We start from the raw sequence: 13,745 nt of genomic DNA, 5'->3' as shown, positions 1-13,745 counted from the left end.
CTGTTGAAGTCTGACACTGAAACAAATTGACTTTATGAATGAAATCTTGTGTTTCTAGTGTGGATGTGCATCTTTATGCTTTTTGTGTCTTTAGAACCAAGTCTTCAGTCTTCCTCCTCTTCAGCTCCCACCTTTTTTTCTGCACACCTCCGTCCATGTAGTCAGAAAAATCTGGAGGTGTACGGAGCGGTGACGTCTGTGTTAACAGGGCTACATGGAGGGGCGTGGCGGCTGAAATGACGTAATTTGGCCGCACGAAGCCATGCGGCGCTCGCGGACGCGTCAAGCATAAAACAGCCTTAAAGCTGGTGAAGCTGATTGTTCACGGCAAAGCATAGCCTTCACATATCATTTGTGTATGAAGTATGAAATAGGCTTCATGGTATTTAATAAGTACATATATCAGTACCAGGTATCAGCAAGTTAGCTAAAAAGGTGCATCAGTGCATGCCATTCACTATACATACATACAGATATATCCACACACATCAAAGTGAAACAGTGACTCGTTTGCATGCGTTCCTTGATATATCTTCACATTAATTTGTAATTACCTGGTCAGTACGTCATTTATTTGTAGTCCAGTGTCAATATCGTCAATATCTGGCTCACATGTGAAGCCAAAATGTTTTGGTTTTTTTTGTTTACAAGACATTATCAATATCAGCAATCCCTGGCCCTGTCATGTAAACACCTGTAATGGTTTTTTGGGGTTTTATTTTTTTATTATCTTACCACAGTTGCTGATGTTCATATCCTGCAGCAGTATCTCATTGATGCCGTCGGTACAGTACAGCTGCTGGTTGCTGAGCCCCACTTCTCCTCTCTGTTGCCATAGTTGCAGCCAGCGAATCTCACAGCCACATTTAAACACCACCTCCTCTAAATGCCTGGAAAGAGAAACATGAGTTGTGACTCCATGAGCAGGTGTTATGTATGACATATTGACCTGTAAACTGAATGCCAGGTAAACATAAACATGTCTGCCATATCAAAACTAACAAAAGCACATCAGCCGTGGGTCTGATGTGGGTTGAAAATACTATGACCCAAACGCAGGCTGCAGTCCTGGACTGCATGTAAACACACGGTTTGCAATTACGCACTCAAACCCAAGTCATTTTAAGATTGTAAAGATTTGACAATTTAATGCTTGGAAGACATAGACTGGCTTTACATGCAATCCCACAGTAGCTTTGAAAGTACATTTTGGGATTTTCTATTTTACTCCATTTTAACATTTCATCCCTTCTTATCGCTCTTTAATTACTCCTTGATTGTTTCCAGTTGTTGCTCGATGTTTTCAAACTCCCTGTTTGGACATCTGTGCCATCCTCCCGTCTTGTCATTCAACAGTTTGTCTCTCTGTGTCGTGAGTCGAGTTTTGATGCGTGGGTTTATTCGCAAAAATAATACGCTATAAGCATGAACAATGGTGAGACATTCGTATTTGCAGATGATGAGGATTGATTGTTATCACATTGACTCCCAACTATAAAACTATCAAGTCCCAGGACAATATGGACTCGGGGCCATTACTATTGATGTACGTGTAGAAGAACTAATTACTCAGGCAATGCTGAGAGTTAAAAGAAATTATAGTTTTCACCCCTGTCACCCAGAAACAGAGCCAGAGTGTTTTCAAGTTCCATCAAAAAGTTGCATTTTCAGTGACTCTGAGCACTGAAAATGACCTGGAGTCACTCAAAATGCAACAAAAGCAAACCGTTTGCATGTTGAGTGACTCCGGGACTTCACCATCAAAAACACAACTCACAACCCAAATTCAAATTAAACACTGAGCTGATTGCCAAACGGGGTCCAAAGAGTCCTTTTAATGAGGAAACTAAATCCTTTTAATGTCTGTGTGAGGTTCCAAGGCGGACACCCCGACTCGGGATGTGGTCGGCGGGTGTTGGGAGAGAGGATGCGGCAAGGATGAGAGGGTTGACGGTGTTTCAAAAATAAACTTACATTTATTTTGACTTTTCATTTTACAAATGTTCACATGACTCTTTTACTTGCTGCCTCACAACAGGCCAGCAGACACAGACTCACATGCTCTCAGTCTCTCAGTCCCCTTGACACTGCCTCTTTAAATAGGCCCAGCCCCGCCCTGAGTTTAGCCAATCAGAACGTTCTGGGCTGACAAAACCGTCTAAGGGGTGTTTAACTGATCCTAAATTAATCCAACCAAAGAAATACATGAATAAAGTACACATACATCAAACAAGCATAATTATATATAAAATATATACATTATATTACCGTGATACATCACCCGGTCCCCACTATACATATTTCTATCCAAAAATACAAACAGTGCACCCCTACACCCAGTGGACTGTTCCACCTGCCGTCTGCCCACTGAAATACAGCTCCTTCAGTGGCGCGTGCTCCGCCGAGGACCAGGAAGTGCGTGAGGTGAGCTGTGTTCAACATGAGAAAGGGCTGTCACTTTCTCACATTTCCCACCCCTTCTGCGGTCTCGCAAACAGGGTGGCGAGACAAAAAGTCTGCAACAGTGTTCTGTTTGCCAGCTCTGTACTGCACTGTAAAGTGGTACCGCAGCATACCGAGTCTCTCTCGGAAATAATTTCCGGCTGATGTATGCCACCGGTTTCTGGTCCTCCCCCTTTCCCCGGAGGAGCACTGCCCCAAGACCAACCCCAGAGGCATCAGTCTGGACAGTGAAGGGCTGTTCGAAGTCAGGGCTCTGCAGCACCGGGTCTTTGCAAAGAGCCTCCTTCAGGTCTTGGAACGCCAATTCCTGCTCCTCTCCCCACTGGATCCGGGAGGTGCCTGACTTCCGAGTCAGGTCAGACAAGGGGGCTGCTCTCCGAGCAAAGTTTGGCACAAATCGACGATACCCACCCACCAGGCCCAGGAAAGACCGAACATCCTTCTGGGTTTGGGGCCTTGGGCAGTCAAGTACCGCCTGCACACGGAGCTGTAGACCTGGTTGCCTGTCGTGCCACTCCTTCATGAGGTTCACGTGGAAGGTCTGTCGTGGTTCCCTCCTCCCTGGCATGTGCACCTCATAGGTAGCTGGACCCATCTTCCGCACCACCTCGTACGGTCCCTGCCACCTGGTCAGAAGCTTGTTTTCAGAGGTGGGCAGCAGAAGTAGGACTCTCTGCCCGGGTTGGAGGTTGCGCTGCCTGGCGGTCTTATCATACCAGGTCTTTTGGCGTGACTGGGCATGCTCCAGGTTTGCCTGCACCAGCTCAGTCATTTCCTCCATTTTGTCCCACATCTTGAGGACATGGGCCAGGATACTCCGGGTCTTGGGTGTCTTTGGTCCCTCCCAGGACTCTCTCAGCACATCCAGAGGACCCCTCACCTGTCTTCCATAAAGCAATTCAAATGGTGAGAAGCCAGTGGAAGCCTGAGGAACCTCTCGGTAAGCAAAGAGCAGGTAAGGCAGCCAGCAGTCCCAATCCTTTCCGTTAGCTGCCACAAACTTCCTTAACATGCTCTTTAATGTTTGGTTGTATCGTTCAACAAGGCCGTCGGTCTGGGGGTGGTAAGGAGTGGTTCGGATGCCCTTGATGCCTAACCATCTATATATCTGTTTCAGGGTTTTGGACAGGAAAGCAGTACCCTGACCAGTCAAGATTTCTTCTGGAATCCCTACCCTGGAAAACAACTGCAACAGGGTCTGGGCTATGGGACGAGCAGAGATCTTACGCAGGGGAAAAGCTTCTGGGTAGCGCGTGGCATAGTCACATATCACCAAAATATATTTATATCCATTCCGGGATCTTTCCAGGGGCCCTACCAAGTCCATCGCAATACGAGAGAAGGGGGTCTCAATAATGGGCAGTGGCTGAAGGGGATAAGGGCTAGTCTTCCTGCTGGTCAGCTGGCACTTGGGGCAACTTTTGCAAAACTCCTGCATCTCCCTATAGAGACCTGGCCAAAAAAACCTGGCTGCTATCCTCTCATAGGTCTTGGAATTGCTCAGATGCCCTGACCACGGGATCTCATGGCCTAATACTAGCACCTTTTCCCTGAGCTGCCGTGGAACAACCAGCTGCTCTGCCCTGCCCTCGGCTGGCTGATGGTAAAGCAGACCCTTCCTCACAAAAAAGCTTTCTCCCGACAAGGTATTATTGACCCCAGTTGGGACATCCTCAATATGGGTGACTCTTTCATATGCTCCCTTCAATGTAGCATCTCCCCTCTGCAACGGCTCAATGTCATCTGGCACATCACCCCAAACACCATCTGTCTGATGACCCTGTTGCTCTTCCTCCACCGCACCCACTAGCTTGGCCTGCCTGCGCTGCATGCGGGTCTGAAATACAGCTCCTTCAGCGGCGCGTGCTCCGCCGAGGACCAGGAAGTGCGTGAGGTGAGCCGTGTCCAACATGAGAAAGGGCTGTCACTTTCTCACAGTCTGCCATATAATTTTACTACATTTTTACCATTCTTTAATTGTCTGTGAAAGACAAAAATGGCTTGAATAATATTGTCAAACTCTGCTTCAAAATTATTGGAACACCTCAGAGGGACCTGGGCTCAATCTGGGAGCAACAAGTATTTAAGAAAGCAAAATGGATCAGCAGCCAACCAGACCATGTTCTGTCTGAGGAATATTCCCTCATACCTTCAGGCAGACTTTATTATGTGCCCCAAAGAAAAACCAACAGGTACTCATAGCCCTTCATTCCCTCTGCCATAAAGCTTTTAAACACAGACTACATTTAAAATTTTTTTAATTCAATTACCATAAATATCTTGAATGATATTACCTTTGTCTTATTTATCAGCTTTTATTACTGTTCTTACCATTTCACTGTCTTGTGTTGTGCTGTCTTGTTAAATACTGATCTTTCTGGTTTTATTGATTTCTTATGTTCTGACATTTCCCTATGTCAGTTACAAATTTCCGACGGATTGAATGAGTGATGACCAATGCATGCATGCGAATATACAACTTGGAAGTACACATGAATTACCCCTTGTGGGATAAATAAAGGTGTCTGAATCTGAATTTGAATCTGAAAAAGGTTTCCATGCATTAGTTTCCTAGCAGGTGAGTTCATCTGTCGCCCCTGAATTCTGAGCAGTGCGGAGAGGTAGTGCTGAGCCGGGTGGAGAACCTGGCCTTAACTTGATTAGTCAAGTTAAGGTAAGGGTTCTGATTGGTGGAACATGAAGTGGAGCTATGTTGCCGTGGCCTGATCCCTCATTTGACCTTTTCCTCACCTCTACATTTTAAAGACAATGTAGTGACACAGAGGCTTTAGGGTATGGGTGGCCAACCCTGGTCCTCGAGAGCCGCAGTCCTGCATGTTTTAGATGTTTCCCTGCTCAAACACACCTGTTGTCATGATGAGGCTCTGCAGAAAGCTTGACAAGGAGCCACTAATTGCTGTCAGCTGTATTGATGTGAGGAGACATCTAAAACGTGCAGGACTGCGGCTCTCGAGGACCAGGGTTGGCCACCCCTGCTTTAGGGCATTTACCATCTGCCAACACAACACCTACAGCAGGCGTCCCCAATTCTGAGCCTGAAGGTCCGGTGTCCTGCATGTTTTAGGTTTCTCCCAGTTGCAACACATTTGAATACAATAAGGGCCTCGTTACTTGGCTTGTTTACGAGCTTGACGATGCCGTCAACATCAGACTGAGGTGTGCTGAAACTGGGAGAGAGTGAAAACGAGCAGGACACCGGACCCCAAAGTCTGCAATTGGGGAACCCTGACCAACAACCACGAACCAGATGGGAGGCTCAAAATGAGGGATGGTATGCAATATTCCTATTCATAATTGTATTGATTTCTCAGGGATATTGCAATCTGTCACTCTGAGTTGTCAAACAGAATATTGTAGTGCCTATAGCTCTGTATATTTTATATTAGTGTGTTGTTTCCAACTGTCATGTGACACATGGGTGTTGTGCCATTGAGTCTAATCATGAATCTAAGACAAAACACGCTTAACAGCTACAAAATGCAAATTTGTCCTGGTAGCATGGAGCCACCATCACTTACACTTTGCAATTTCTGCATGACAAAACATCTGGAACTAAAACTGGTCAAGAAATAGCTCATAAGAAATAAGATCCCTACTCCAAAGAGCAAGAGGAACAGTGACGCATACGTTTACAGTCAATGAGCATTAACGCCAATTATTTTCTGAGTGGAAGTGACAATCCAAATCCATCGGGGAGTGTTGCATAAAATGAGTCACTGCACGGGGGTGGAAAAAGTGGAGAGTCATTAAAAATGACAGCTCAGATCTTCACATATGAATAGAACTAAAGTGTCGCTCTCAAACTGGTGATTCATAAAACAGTACACCTGTCTGTGTGTAGGCTCAGCCACACCGGGAGCTGTTTTCACCTCCAGGTGGATCTCAGTTTATCTGACGACAAGCAGAAAATAAAATGTTTACTTCTCCAACAACAATCTACTTAATCTCTGAATCTACCTGACCACGGAAGTGTTGTGAATTAGCTTGTGGTACAGATGGTTTCTCTCATTAAAGTAGGTCAAGTAACCTCTCCGTTTTAGTAAGGTTGTAGGAGAAGATGGTCAAGAACCATATCAGGCCTCGTTCAAAGCATTGTTTTCCATTTTTGTTTCAAAAGGATTTCACGTTTACAAAGTAACCTTCTGAAAAACGAAGTCCGTCCACATGGAAATGGCAGAAACACTGAAAACAATGTGATTTTCATGTCGGATCGTTCCACCATGGGAGTCAAAAAAGTGACATATTTCATGGCTCCAAGCATCGTTACTGAATAAACATTCATCCAAAGTGTAACGGCACAACGGATATACAGTTTGTGTGCCTGATGGAAATACCATCAATCTGGCATGATCATTATCATGTGAGCTCTAAGGAAAAGTAGCTATCTGTTCTTTGTCTTGTCTTTTAAATGTCAATAAACATCATCTGATACAATTTTCATTCCACCAAATGGTATCACCTGGAGAAGAGTGGCTCAAAAGTAGGTCAAATTAATCAGCTGCACTGGAGGAGTTATGAGGGAAATTTTAATCTGATGGTGATGCAGCTGAGAAGCGGGTTGCAGACATAGATAGGAGAGGGAATGATTACTGACAGAGAAACATAAAGGCAGAATGATCAAAACCAGAGATGTTATTCATCGGAAGGCACGGAACATCTCCAAAGGGCTCTATATCCATGACACTTGACGTTAAATCAAGTCTGGGCTGGTGGAGAATCACACATCTGGACATCTGTTTACAGAACACTGCAATGTAAATGTTAAAACTAAGCCTGTAAACATTTCTAAAAAGAACAAATAAAAACAATGCATATTCACTTGAAACGTTGTCGTGTAAATGGAGCCCAAGAATCTGCTTTCTGCATATCCTGAGCATTTTAGTCCTGATAGATATTCTTAAACGTTTATGTGTTCCCCGTGTTCAATTTAACATGTTCTAACCATTTATATAAAAAAATGACTATCTGTTTTATTCCACAGATAAGAGGTTTGCAGGTACGATTGTGTGTAGATATACAGGGGTAAAGTACAGTTCAGCAGCACTGAGGGAAACACTGCCAGATCAGTTCTACTGATACATCCGTGGATGCTCTGGGACACATCGTCAGTGATGTTTCCTGAAATCATTGGGTGTTTCGGGTGCCTCAACATCAGACACCCTCCTTCAGGCGACCCAGCCAGAGCTGATCAGACTCCAACTTGTGTCCGAACAGCATTGGCCCACTTAGCGGACCTTTTGATCCAGATCCACCAAGAGGTCCTCTCTGCAGCCTCTATGCTGGATGTGATGGTTCTCTTCTTCACTCCTGTGATGCCAAGCATGGAGTAGGTTTTGCAGAGGGAGCAGGATCCAAAGCCTCGACATCCCACGTCTATTGGCTTGCAGCGGGCTTTCAAGCCTCTCCTTCGGCATTCCTCGGTGAACTTGTGGTATTTGAGCCGTTTGCGCTCATTGGCGTCTTCCATGTGGTCCTCCCAGGGGACGGCTAATTCCAGTCGGAGGACTTGTCTAGAGGAGGCAGATGTCATCACCACATCTGGTCTCAAGGAAATTACTGCTATGTGCTCTTGGAACTTGAGCTGCCTACCAAAGTCGACTCGTAGTTCCCAGTCTAATGCCGACGACCTGTGACTACGTTTATTGTGGTTTTTTGTTTGAGAGGGCTAAAGAAAGACCCTGTCACAGATTACCTCACTGTGCACTGACCTTCCCTTAAACCACAATGATGGATACTCCTGCCACAACAAGTCCTGACTATGTATTCAACATGGGAGTCCCGTGTCGGCCATGTCAGCATGAGCTATCAGGGATACCACTTAGATAAAGGATGAGTACATGCACAGGTATTAACCTTTAGCTACTTGCTGATAAGCATGATTTATACTCCATACACGAACAATAGGCAAAGGCTACAAACCACCTCCACGCAGAGTCAGCACAATGCTACGTGCACCTCCACAAGTCGTGAAGGCTTCAAGGCTGTGTCAACAGTAGGTTTAGGGCAGTGCCTAGTGTTTATCTAAGCACAGCGCTATGCGTACTGTAGACCAAGGGTCCGAGCTCACTGTGTGATGGGTTCTCTTTACATTTGCCATTCTTAATTATTCGTGGGCATTTCTCAATCTCTCTTGTCTACCTGCTGTGGACGGATGAAGTCACGTATACTTGCAAGGTTGTATAGGAGAGCTTGATGAGTATGATCACTCTGTGCCCTATCGGGCCCCATACGCGGGTTCCGTTGCATCCATAGGGCTAACTAGCTCACACTTATCTTTACTGCGCTGCACTCCACAACCAGACAACAAGAGCAGCAGCATGAAGAAAGAAGACAAAATGGTGGGCTGCAGGATATCTGCCAGCAGCCAGGCTCCATCAAGTCTGTTTTCTCACCAGTTAGTGACCTCACTTCCCATCCATCAGTATCCTCAATTCCTCCTGCTCCTGCACCTCCCTCAGCCACTTCACCACGCCTCTCAGTGAGAAAGGTTTTCTGGGGACACTCGGGACCCCAAAGCCTTCGTCTTTCACTGTTTGATGTCTCTGTTAACACTTTGTTTAGCAAAAAGAAATCTGCTTGTACTGTTGCTTCGTCAGAAAACAGTGACTGATTGCCTTCTTGACTCAAAGTCATAGTGAACAGAAATGAATGGCCACCCTGCCCAATGTGAGTATTTTGGGTGTTTTCAGTGACGTCCCTGCTGGGATGTTTTTATTGGATTACCATGTTAGCCATGTGGAAATCATAACATCTAATCTGATTTCTTGGCCTGCGAACCTAAATATTTTGAGTTTGTTGTGGCTCAGAATTCATAATTTATTGTTGGGTTGTAGATAAACAAATAATGAGAGAAAGCAGAATGCACAGGTGGAAGTGTGGTGAAATCACAGTGGGGGCCATCTAACTTTTAGACCCTCGTCACCTCTGCCATGGCCTGCTGCTCTACTTGCCTTCAGGTAGAACATACATCAACCACCAGTGACACAAAGTCAGGCTTGGAATATGTTTTTAATTGGCTGCCCCCTGAACAGATGATCTCATTCCCGACTGTGCTCTGTGTATCAAACACAGCCTTAAGCCTGCAATGATTCTGAAGCCACATTTACAAGGTTTTCAAGTGGAAACGAGAAACTATCATTGCATTTTGAGTGTCTGTTTATTACGGTGCTCGGAGCCAATGGAAACACACGTTTTTGAAACTGCTGCTACTGTGCATGCCCATCGCCGCCCAAGTAAATAGTTCTTCTGCACATACATGAGTAGATAGACAATAAAAACAATACTGTAACAGCGTCATGACTCCCAGTCCATGTTCTGCTGGGACTTGGTAGTTTTATAGTTGAGTGTGAAGGACGTCATGTCGCATAACCTTTGTTCATGCCAATAGATGGCAGTGTTGCAGTATGTTTAAGTTTGAAGTATTAATTTATTTTTCCTTTTACACATTTCTTATTCCTTGTATGTTATTGCAAATGACATTACTTTGTTTTGTTAACAAAAGTATTTTGAATCCGCTGGATATTTTGGGTTTGGTGTAATGTGGGCGTGGCCACTTGTCATTGTATTTATATTTCCGGGTTACCGATGAATGAAAGTGGCATTCGGGACTCGAGAGGACATTCGAGAGGATATTCAAGGAGACTGTCAGAGGAGAAAAAGAAGAAGAATCAAATCCGAGCCTTAGTCATAAGCAGGCCAAAGTGGTACGTTTTAAGTTTTTCCTTTGTTTATGCATTTATGTAATGTTTCTGACAACTGATTGCTCATTGCTTGTCATATTTTGTGTTTGTTTTGTATTAGTTCTATGGTGTTTTGGTGTTTGGAGTCTGGTTTGCTTGACGGAGCATTAAAACATCAGTGAAAACGAACCCACGTCTTCGCTGTGTGACTGAGGCCGGCAGAGTTGAGAGTCACCGTAATAACAATCCAACTTGGTCGTCTGTCCATATCAATGTCCGTGCACTCACCATTATTAATGTTTATAGTGCTGCAATATTCTTTTTTTGTTGTTGTTGGCTGATGTTTGAAGCATTTGTCTGTATCCAGATGTCATGCAATGGTTGTACTGGCCGCAGGGATGTAAAGCAGGAGAAATTTCAACTTACAATTCTGTAAGCTGCAGATGCTCAAAGATCCGCCAGGAAAGTGTGGCAAGCATAGGGTTCTTGGACAAGTTTCTGAAAGAAAGAATGGTAGATGAAGAGAGTTAAAAGTCATTAAACACAGGGAGGACATCACAACACTCCCTGTAATCACATTACATGTTTTTATCATAGTTGGTACTGATGTCATCTTCTGCAGCAGACAAGTCTTATTACTCTCATTTTAATCCGTTTGCTCATCTTTTAAAACTTTTTTTTTTCAGCAGCTCTAACAGTGAGTCAACAAAGAAGAGATCTTGAGTATGTCCCATGGAAAAAGAAAGCATTCCAAGTGCAGAGGTGTCTGTGAATACAAGCTTTTCCTTGATAGTGTTAACTGATTAAAACCAGTTTGAAACATGAAATATACGAAAATCTGAAATGCTACAAATGATTTCCCTTAAAACTACGGATGCACCTATACCACTTTTTTAAAGGATGAGTACAAGTATGAGTACTAATGTTTAGCTGATTGCCGATACTGAGTAATGATATGAGTCGTTATTAAATATCACGAAGCTTAATTCAGCCTCCATACCCAAATGATACACAAAGGCTAAATTTTGCCACGGACCATCCCGGCAAAGCATCTGCATTGACAACAGTCTTACAGCCATCAGTACACACAGCCCAGTGTGTAGCATCCATCTACACACTGGGCTACGTGTAGTGTAGATAATACTGTGTACTCTGTTTAGAAACATATCTTCTCGCCCTGTTTTGATTGATATGGACATTGAGATAATAAAACAGAAGAAAATACAGTTTTACCATCTTTAAAACATGATAGATTTGGTATTGATTATACTCATTGATAATTAGGCTCTCACAAGGGATTACTTTCATGTGAAAAACATTTCAAAATGGCATCATCATGACATCAACAGAAAAACAATAATAAAAATTGTACTTCACATTCCATATGTTTTTCTGGACTTCTAAGATTCTCACTTAAGACAGGAAGAATGACATCGATGTTTGACTGCATCAACTGACTGCGATTCAAGTACTATTATCGAACGTTAGCACAGCATGCTCCCTGTTCTAAACGAAGTCAATGGAAAACAGTAGCTTCCACCAGTAAAAGTGCAAAAACAAACCATAAAACTAGGCAGGACACTATCTGTGATGTTTTTGGTCACCCTCCAGATCTTGACAGTTTTAATGTTACTGTTAAAGATTTTCAGTTTTGTCATAAGGCTGAAGGTTCTGGATCTCCATATTGTTCTAGCAACAAAAGAGCAGCTCTTGCTTAGCTTGCGAGTCTTTTTGAGAGCCACCATTGGTAGAAATCATTAGATCGGTACGGGAAGGTACAACTTCAAGAGCTTCGACATGCAAACTGCCATTTCATTCATGTATACAAGTAATAGTGGCAGTTTTAATGTCAGCTGTAACCTTGCTGGAACAAAATAAAGGCCTGATCCCTGAGCCTCATTCAACTCACCTCTCGCCACACTCTACCTCTTTCAAACAAATATGTTGTTTATATATTCCCATGATTGCATGTTTTCTCAGTGTACAACAGTTTCCCAAGAGTCCATGTGACTGGAAGGTTAAGTGAAATCTCCAAACTGCTCACAGGTGTGAATGTGTGTGTGATTGTGTGTCTTCCTGTGTTTGCACTGTGACAGACTGGCGACCTGTTCAGGATGTCCCCTGCTTTTCTCACAGTATCCGTAGAAATCAGTTCCAGTACATCCTGACCCTACGTTACAACCTTACTGTCGTCATTGGTAATGCATTGACAGTCATTTCAATCACAGAAAAGATCATTTTCAATATATGTGAAACATTTTGGCTTGATTTCAACACTGATCATCATCTTCAGAGGTTCACCACGTGTGGGAGTTACACTGCTAAGGCCACGTAAATGAAATAGCATCCATCAACACCATGCTTAACCCAAATGGGATGATACTGGCAAAGTGGAGAGCAAAGAAGTCCAGACACTTCTGTCCTTCACAACTTCTTCCAGCTTTTCTGGAGGGAGGCCAAGCAGCTCAAAGGCAAAATAGGGAAGAAGATCAAATCTCTCCAACATGGTCAAGGGTCAAACCAATGGCATCTTCCCAGGTCTTGAATGAGAGGCGAACAGTGGGCATCCAGATGCTGCAGCACCTCACCTGGCTCATGTCAATGTGGAGCAGTGGCAGCTCTACTTCAGGCCTCTTGAGCATTTTTATAAAGAGTGATTTCTTTGGAAATATATATTACGACTAGGGATGACCGATACCGATACCAGAATCGGATATTGGGTCCAGAAGATCCCTGGTACAACCTGGTGAGTGCTATGTGACGTCATGCACCAGCGACTCAGTCACCCACAGGTACGCAAGAGAGCATGAGCAGGTTCCACTGAGATTCTTTAGTATTATATTAATGAGAATGACAAGTGTAAGACAGACTGCAAATTGTGATCTCCCAAAATTTTGAGAGGAGGCAAAAGATAGTTTGTACAACACCATGTTACGTGCTAAAGTGTGATGTAGCATGTGGCCATGCTCTATGCATAACTGCAGCGTGTGGCGCACACGACGAGCTCGTCGTTTGGTCTACAGTCTACAGTCCACATAGCGCAGTGTGTAGATAGATGCTACGCACTGGCTTATATTGTCGACACAGTCGCATTCTGGAGCCTTCAAGGCTGTTGGAGGTGTGAGTAGCATCAATGTAGAAGCTGTGCGGAGCTGGTTCACAGTATCTGTGCATCCCGAACTATGAGAGATGTAACAAAGAGTAATCACACTGGAATAAATATCTCCATGATTTGCCAAAGGAATAGTTCCTTATAGTACAGAAAGAAGAAGAAAGTAATCCGGACTCAGTAAAATCATTGCTACCAGGGCTGCATGATGTGACCATGTAATGTGCAATAATGTTGTCAGTATATAAATAATGGTGTGATTTTATAATAAATGATAAAATAATAAAGTAGCCGTGCCCTGAGATTAGCTGAAATGACAAAGGTCACTGCAAATTAATTTTTTCAACTCGGTAACCACACCATTCGTAGAATTTAAATGTGATTGATCGCACTTTAAAATTCTGCCATTTTTAATGCATACTGCATTAAACATAATTTATCTGAGGTAGTTCAGTTTATTCTGATATGTAGAG

At 43.8% G+C, this 13,745-nt stretch overlaps 1 protein-coding gene across 1 annotated transcript in view; it reads right to left on the bottom strand.

The window, feature by feature from the left end:
• LOC308136972 (NT-3 growth factor receptor-like) overlaps positions 1-13,745 on the bottom strand; it is a gene marked incomplete at both ends in the record, with an annotated part of 65,789 nt that overhangs the window by 29,156 nt on the left and 22,888 nt on the right. The window contains 2 exons of the mRNA XM_080505528.1: positions 736-890; positions 10,590-10,661. Of these exons, the coding sequence (XP_080361654.1) occupies positions 736-890; positions 10,590-10,661 (227 nt within the window). The remainder of the gene's footprint in view (positions 1-735; positions 891-10,589; positions 10,662-13,745) is intronic.

This window comes from Blennius ocellaris (assembly GCF_963422515.1).
Source record: "Blennius ocellaris genome assembly, chromosome: 11".
Classification (NCBI taxonomy): Eukaryota; Metazoa; Chordata; class Actinopteri; order Blenniiformes; family Blenniidae; genus Blennius; species Blennius ocellaris.
This window is presented reverse-complemented; position numbering and strand designations above follow the sequence as displayed.